The sequence below is a fragment of the Lynx rufus genome, unplaced genomic scaffold (genome assembly GCF_022079265.1).
Source record: "Lynx rufus isolate CCGP_SWC_20201006 ecotype Redwood Valley unplaced genomic scaffold, mLynRuf1.p SCAF_5, whole genome shotgun sequence".
Classification (NCBI taxonomy): domain Eukaryota; kingdom Metazoa; phylum Chordata; class Mammalia; order Carnivora; family Felidae; genus Lynx; species Lynx rufus.
Window position 1 is genome coordinate 84492300 of NW_025814867.1, and position 8286 is coordinate 84500585.

The 8286-nt window shown below is 58.2% G+C and overlaps 1 protein-coding gene across 1 annotated transcript; it reads left to right on the plus strand.

Annotated features, from left to right (window-relative positions):
* Positions 1–2457: 2457 nt before the first annotated feature.
* Positions 2458–4971, plus strand: HES1 (hes family bHLH transcription factor 1). The gene is made up of 4 exons (XM_047099190.1): positions 2458–2805; positions 2942–3037; positions 3299–3386; positions 4047–4971. The coding sequence occupies exons 1-4, from the start codon at positions 2698–2700 to the stop codon at positions 4595–4597; spliced, it is 843 nt and encodes a 280-aa protein (XP_046955146.1). The 5' UTR covers positions 2458–2697; the 3' UTR covers positions 4598–4971.
* The last annotated feature ends 3315 nt before the right edge of the window (positions 4972–8286 follow it).

Sequence of the window (8286 nt, forward strand, 5' to 3'; positions counted from 1 at the left end):
CAGAAAATCAGGGTCCGTCTGCCTCCAGTTGACTGTAAACTCCTTGCAGACTGCCACTGTGTCTCTCATCCTGGTAATCCCAGGGTTTAACACGGTGTCTGGCACAGAGCGCGCGCCACAGAATGAAAGAACTGAGAGGGGCTCGCCCAAGGTCACCCCGAGTCAGGAACCGCTGATTCTCATCCGGACGAGATCTGGTGGAACCGTTTACACCATTATCTCAGTGGGGAGCTCGGAGGAAGGAAGGAATGAAGTGTCTGAGAAATGTGTGCCAGGCCCCTGGCGGCCTCCAAGCCTGCAGAAGGGCTGGGAGGGCGGGGAGAGCGCGACATCAAACAAGATGCTGGGCTCCCGGGCTGCCCCGAGCTTCCCGAGCAGCGCGCCGAGCTCCCGGGCGGCGGGAAGGGTGGAGGGGGTGGGGGCGCGGGGGCCCGCGACCCGCGCGGGCGGGCGGGCGGGCGGGACGGCGGGAGGCGGCCGTGGCGGCGGCCGGCCGGGGCAGTGCGCGTCGCCCGCCCCGCGCGGCAAATCCCCCAGGGAGGCCGCCGCCAGAGCCCTGGCGCTCCCGGCCCGGCGCCCGCCACGTGGCACCCGGCGGCGGCGGCGGCGGCTCCTCCCGGCGCGCGGCCCGGCCAGCCGGCAGCACGCAGCCGCCCGCGCCGCCCGCCTCCTCCCGGCCGCCCGCCGGCGGCCTCCCGGGCGCAGCGAGGGGGAGCTGCCCGGCCGCCCTGGACCCAGGGAAGGGGCGGGCGGCGCGAAGCCGCTTTAACCGCAGCCGCCGAGCGGAGGCAGGAGGCTGACCCGGCCGCTTCCTAAGTGCGGTCAGGCATCTCGTGACCGCGGCGGGCGCCGGGGGCCCCGCGGGGGAAGGGAGGGAGGGCCGGGGCAAGGAGCAAACAAGAATGCCCCCACTCCTCCCCCGGGCTGTTGCTAGCGAGGCCTTCGGCGGAGTTAAAACCCCAAGCCCGAAATCAGGGGTGGAGTGGGGGGGTTGGAATAATTCCCCACTATCCACCCCGGGGCGTGCGCTCCCCGCCCGGAAGGGCTGACCTTGGCCGGGGAAAGGCGGGGGGCGGTGGTAAGCGCCGGGGCTCGGCTCCCAGCCCGCCGCCCCCTCGGATTCCTGGCGCGGCGGGGGCCGGAGGAGGGGGCCCCGGACACACACACACACCCCACACGCAGCGCGCGCCAATGAGCCCCGGCCAGGCGCAGGGGGCGGGGTTTTCCCAGGCTCGAGCACAGCAGCTGCTATTTACCTTCTTGGCTTCTCCCGGGGACCGAGAACCAGCCCCCGCGCTCCGCCGCCCGCCGCCGCCCCCCGCCTCCCTGCCCCCGGGGCGCGCGCACACACACTCACACACGCACGCACACACACATCCTCCCGGCCCGGCCGCAGCCGCGGCGGCAATAAAACATCCTGGCACGTGCTCCGGCTCCAGGCGCGCCCTCGCCGGCCGGCTGATGTCAAACTGCATCTCGGCTGGTGTAGCTCTTAAAGGGCCCGCGCGCGCCGGGTGGCGAGGCTGCCCCCGCCGCCCGCGGGCGAGAAGGAGGGGAGAAGCTGCCGCCCGGCCCGCCACCTCAACGTGCTGAGAGTCTGTGGGTGGAAAGGAAAAGGGTGGCGAGGGCGCGCGCGCGTCCCTGAGGCCTTGCCATCAAAGCCCCCTTGTTCATCTTTCATTTGAAATTCCATTTCCTTTCTGCCCAGTTGGAAATTATTCTGATTGTTTCCTAGGGAAGCGCGGGATCCAAGGCCCCAACTGCAGAAGAGGAATGAGGGGCGGGGGTGGGGTGGGGGATTAAAAAAAGAACACCTTGCTCTGAAAAATCGCAAGTGTAAGGTAGGCATTTTTTTCCTTATTCTGCATGCGAAAGGTTTTTTTTTTTGGTGGGGTGGTTTTTTTTTTTTTTTGCCCTTTTTCTGCATGATCGATTTTCATTATCTTCCTTACCCCAATGTATAGAGTCTGAGCGGGAAATCACTTAGATGTATCGGTAACTCACGCCCTTGCACAGTTCTCCTCTTTTATCCCTGTCCTTCTAAAGCTTTTTTTAGAATATATTTCAAATGAACTTCTTATTAGTATCAAAGCAGCTCTATTACACACGTGAAAGGAAATAAAGAGCAAAGACGCTGGCCCCAAAAGAAATAAACTAGACTGGAGCAAAACCTGCGGAAAAATCCCCTGTAAAGCAAAGCCCAGCAGGGAGAATAGCAAAGGGTTAAAATCCTTTTGATTGACGTTGTAGCCTCCGGTGCCCCGGGCTCAGGCGCGCGCCATTGGCCGCCAGGCACAAGGCCTGGCGGCCAATGGGGGGGCGCGGTCCACGAGCGGTGCCGCGTGTCTCCTCCTCCCATTGGCTGAAAGTTACTGTGGGAAAGAAAGTTTGGGAAGTTTCACACGAGCCGTTCGCGTGCAGTCCCAGATATATATAGAGGCCGCCAGGGCCTGGGGATCACACAGGATCCGGAGCTGGTGCAGATAACAGTGGAATCCCCCGTCTACCTCTCTCCTTGGTCCTGGAATAGCGCTACCGGTCACCAAGTAGCCATAAGATATTATAATAAACCCTCAGCACTTGCTCAGTAGTTTTGTGAAAGTCTCCAGTGAAAGGGACATAAACAAAACAATTTTTTGTGTGAAGGACTCCAAAAATAAAATTCTCTAGGGATTAAAAAAAAAAAAGCAACAGAAAATGCCAGCAGATATAATGGAGAAAAATTCCTCGTCCCCGGTGGCTGCTACCCCAGCCAGTGTCAACACGACACCGGATAAACCAAAGACAGCATCTGAGCACAGAAAGGTAAGGGCAGTACCACTATCTCTCTGCAGCCCTAAGAAATTAAGTCGGGGTTGGGGGGCTCCTTTCTTCCTTTAAACTCCGGGGTGAAATGGCAGATCCCATGGGAACTCAGGGCTCTATTTTTATTTCTTTCCAGTCATCCAAGCCTATCATGGAGAAAAGACGACGAGCAAGAATAAATGAAAGTCTGAGCCAGCTGAAAACACTGATTTTGGATGCTCTTAAGAAAGATGTAAGTGGGCAATGCTGCTTTTTTTTTTTTTTTTAAATTAAAATACTGTTTCTTAGATACTCAACGTGAAACCCCCTCGCTGACGGGGATCGTCCTCGCTGGCACTGCATTCCCTGAGGCGGGAGGGCCGGGCCCCTCCCGGGTCTAGGGATGTCGGCGCCGGGGCCGGGGGGCGGAGGGGGGGGGTGTGTGGGAAGGAACCACAGCACACCGAGGCGGCTGGCGGGGCTCTCACTTCACTGCCTTGCCTCTTCTGTGCAGAGCTCGCGACATTCCAAGCTGGAGAAGGCGGACATTCTGGAAATGACAGTGAAGCACCTCCGGAACCTGCAGCGGGCGCAGATGACGGGTGAGGGCGGCTTGCCGCGAGTCCCCCTCTGCGGGCGTCCCTTTCGCCCCGCGGTGATTTCTTCCAGACTTCCGCCCGTGGTTGTGAGAGGCATTCAGCTACATTTTACTGCCTTGGCTCACTCTTGCGTTCCCACGGTCTGGGGCTTATTTATAGCCACAACTCCAAGTTGTTACTGTTCCGGAAAGGGAGGGAGGGAGGTTGTAGCGGCGAGGGTGGCGGGCGGCTTGGCAGTGGGGGAAGCTGGTGCCGACGAAAAGACTCAGAACCGTGGCGGGTCTGGGGGTCATCTGGTTTAGCACTCCCCGCTTTCCTATTGCAGAAGGGGAAATGAGGCCCGGTTGGCGGGGCCGGGGTGGGGGGGAGGTGGTGGTGGAGGGCATGGCCCAAGGTCACATCGCGCGCACGGAGGATAGGGGGAAGATGTGAGGCTGTATGGGTTAAAATGGAGCGACCAGGAATGGAGAGGCACCGCCTCGGTTTCGGTCGCCAAGCTGGTGTGGAGAGGTGGACGATTTTTCTAAACAACCTCCCTCTAGCCGGGGGCAGTTCCGCGGGCGGGTGGTCAGGGAGGAGCACCGCGGGGACCTCCCAGGGCGGAGGCGGTGGCCTCGGGGCCAGGGCCATTGGGTGACCCGTCTGTCTCCTTCTGGCCCGCAGCCGCGCTAAGCACAGACCCGAGCGTGCTGGGGAAGTACCGCGCCGGCTTCAGCGAGTGCATGAACGAGGTGACCCGCTTCCTGTCCACGTGCGAGGGCGTTAACACTGAGGTGCGCACCCGGTTGCTCGGCCACCTGGCCAACTGCATGACCCAGATCAACGCCATGACCTACCCCGGGCAGCCGCACCCCGCCTTGCAGGCGCCGCCGCCGCCCCCGCCGGGACCCGGCGGCCCGCAGCACGCGCCGTTCGCGCCGCCACCGCCGCTCGTGCCCATCCCCGGGGGCGCGGCGCCCCCTCCCGGCGGCGCGCCCTGCAAGCTGGGCAGCCCGGCCGGAGAGGCAGCTAAGGTGTTTGGCGGCTTCCAGGTGGTGCCGGCTCCGGACGGCCAGTTTGCCTTCCTCATCCCCAACGGGGCCTTCGCTCACAGCGGCCCCGTCATCCCAGTCTACACCAGCAGCAGTGGGACCTCCGTGGGCCCGAACGCAGTGTCGCCTTCCAGCGGCCCCTCGCTCACGGCAGACTCCATGTGGAGGCCGTGGCGGAACTGAGGGGCTCAGGTCACCCCTCCACCTAAACTCCCAACCCACCTCTCTTCCCTCGGGATACACAACAGGAACTTGGACACTGGGAGAGAAGAGGACTTTTGTGATTAAGTGGTTACTTTGGTTTTTTTTAATTTCTAAAAAGTTACTTTTTTGTAGAGAGCTGTATTAAGTGACTGACCATGCACTATATTTGTATATATTTTATATGTTCATATTGGATTGCGCCTTTGTATTATAAAAGTTCAGATGACATTTCGTTTTTTACACGAGATTTCTTTTTTATGTGATGCCAAAGATGTTTGAAAATGCTCTTAAAATATCTTCCTTTTGGGAAGTTTATTTGAGAAAATATAATAAAAGAAAAAAGCGTGAAGGCTTTTATGTCTTAGAACTGATTATTTCAGAATATGTGTAAAAAAAAAAGGTTCTTGGCAGAATTTGGATTACACGCAACCTGAGAATTCAGTCATTGGCCCTTTTGTTTTTAAAAGAACATTTTTAACAATCCATCAAGCCTTTACCAACCCTCCACGAACTAAATTCCACTAAATTTGCAAGAACTCCTCTATTATGGCTACTCTAATCAATTTGTGGTCAATCTCCTCAAGGATTTCAGAATTTTTTTAGTTGCAGTTCAGTCCCGGTTCTCACACTAGCTCCTCTGAAGAAGATAGAACCAGACTGAAGTCATGAAGTTAATCAGTCGAGTAATGTGTGCCCCCAGCACCTTGAGAGAGACCCCTGCAGCACTACTATCCTGGGAAACACATGGACACCCAATGTAAATGGATGCAGCCTCAGCCTTCTAGTGTTGGAGCCTGTTTAATTAGGCAATACTTAGGTGCAGCTACACATTCCCTTGTACCAGCCTCTAAAAGTTTGAAATGCCTCTCTGCACCCTCTTCAAGCAAGCTGAGAAGGTCAACAGATTCCTTCTGCCAAGGGACAGCTAGTTAGACTCCCAAGTGGAGCCCAAGTCCAGATGATTAACACCAGACATATGTTTTTGATAAGTTTCTGCGCTTGGCTCTAATAGAGAAAGCATGTGGAGGCCGCTCTGGCAGGCACACAGGCCATCTTCCCTTTAATACAAACAGCAAGCGACCCCTTCGCTTGGTCATGCCCCATTTCCAGGCAAGATGTGGGCTCCAGATAGAAGCAAAAGGGTTGTCTCGGGTTTCAGCTCACATAACCCTCCTTAACAAGTCCTAACTCAAAGCGGACAGCTTTAAACTGTGCCAGGATCTGCAGGGAATTTCTTCCAAATCCCATCACAAAGGCTTGTCAGATTTTGTCAGATTTGGCCAGGTGTTTGACTGCATCCAGGTGTTGGGGAAATGAAAACCACGAGCCCTGCGAGACCAGACACATCAGCCGCGCTGTGGGTCTGGCGGGCGCGCCCTCCTCCCCCACTGCCGGCCAGTCCTCCCGGCCCGGCCCCTCCTGCCGGCCTCCCCTCATGCCCCTTCTTTCAGAACTGCTTCTGGGAGGAGAAGGATGAGGCGGGAGAAATCAATCTTTGAAGCCTTCCTAACAAAGATAAAGCCAACGATTTTCTGTCTTGTTTCAAAAGCTTTACCTCTCCCCCGCCTTGCTCTGGCCTTTCCCACAGGCCAGTGTGGAGAGCCGCTCTATCACAGGAATGATCTAGCAGACAGCAGTTTTCCACCCAAATACCTTCGATCCAGCTTCGGACCCACAGGGAAAGTTTTCAAAGATAGTTCGTAAAATTTGGCTCCTACTTGCCTCCTTATGTGAAAGGTATCCGACACCCACCCCCCAGAACATACACACATACACACACTCCTCTTTACCATACCATTTTCCCATGATTTCCCTCTTGTTTAAACACAAACATAGTAACAATTGCTCTATTAAGACACTCAACACAAGCCTAAATGCTTCATTTGGCAAATCTGTCCGGCCCCACTAGAAGTCCTTAACTGTCCTGACATAAATAATGGAGACATCAGGGTCTCATTTTTACAAAAATACATTTATATTCTTTAAAAAGTCACACACACACACACACACACACACACACACACACGTGCAATCTCTACACCAACTTAAAACTAAACCTGTCTTTCCCTGTGCTGAAGGGGAACGACTGAAATAAATGAATTTTTACTAATATCAAAAATGCAAAGATCTTGGAGGTGGGAATTAACAAATTTAAGGAAAAGCAGTAAACGATTGTTCATTTGATAATTTGATAGTCTTGTTTCCCGGATTTGGGGAACTCAGATGAGGCATTTGTTCCTGTACAATATGGGCAGAAGGGGGACACCCAGGCCTCTATGGGAATTTCAGGCTCCTCTGGCAGCTACACAACTAAATTGACTGTGTCACTTTGGATGAGTCATTTCCCTTATCTGGGACATTTCCAAGTCCAGTGAGTGGGTTTATTTCCAAGACCTTGTGCCCTCCCGCACCCAGGTTGTTTCTGGAGTAAGTCGTTTGGGGATTAGGGAGAATGAAGCTTCAAAGACGATTGCAATCTTGCTCACCCCCCACCGTCCCACCCGGATCCCTGGGGCCTGGCCTAGTTTACGGCCTGAGACACACCCAGCAGCCCCTCTCTGCCGCCCCGGGCAGTGCCGATGGCTCCCGGAGATAAGGCCCAGCTCCAAGCTCCACGTCCGGATGCGGGCCGCCGGCCTCCGCCGCAGTGCGATTATCGTCTCAATGGAGACCCTCCAGGGTCCCGGCCCCCCGCGGTCTCTGGCAGCATCCGGAGCGGGAGAGGCGCTGAACTGGAAGGGGGAGCTCTCCCGGTCAAGACGCGAGCCTTCTCTAGTGAATAAACGCGACTCCGAGGCGCGCCCCCTTCTCGCGCCCCATTTCACCCCCACGTGTTTCTGGAGCGGGGACCCAGGGGTTAAACTGGACCCCCTCATCGTCACCACCGTCCCGGGAAACCTGTCATTAAAGTCAATTAACTTTTCCCACACCCCTTGGCCGGTAACAACCCGCTGCTAGCTTCCTCCTCGGCTCCTAAGTGCAACCAGATGGGCCGCCGAGCTGCCCCCGCCGCGCGCCCGCCGGGGCGGCCCGGGGGTTCCAGGGAGGCCGCCGGGGCCCGCGGCCCGGGCGGGAGCAGGCCAGGGCGGCCACGCCGGGCCAGCCCCGGCGGCCCTGCGGCCAAGGTGGTTTGCTTAGCAGGCCTGGCTGCTTTCTGGCAGGAAATGAATAGCTCCCAGATGAGCTCAGGCAACCTGAGAGGTCGTGAGAACGGCGCGAACCCCCGCCTGTGCAGCCGGCAACCTGCCAGGCCGCGGGGGGAGCGGGCGGCGGCGGCGGCGGCGGGAGGCCGGGAGGCCCGGCGGGCGGGCGGGCGGGCGCGCGGGCGGGCGGCGGCAGGGGGAGAGGGAGGAGGGAGCCGCTGACACACGAGCCCGCGCCCGCTCCCGCTGACAGGCAGGCAGCCGCCCGCGCCCTGCCGCCTCCCCCGCTTCCCCCGCCCCAGGCCCCAGCGCCTCCCAAGCAGCAGGCCTTAGCCGCAGAAATGCGGCCGCCCGGCCCCGCCAGGGCCTGGGGGTGGGGCGGCCTGCCAGTGTTTTTCCAGTTCCCCCGGTAGCTCCGGGCCGCATTTAGAAGCCGGGGAAACTGGGCCGAGGCCAGTGTCAGGGCACCAGAGGCCCTCGCGGCCTGCCGAGCACTGCCAAGCGTCAGGCCAAGCCAGGGCAGGA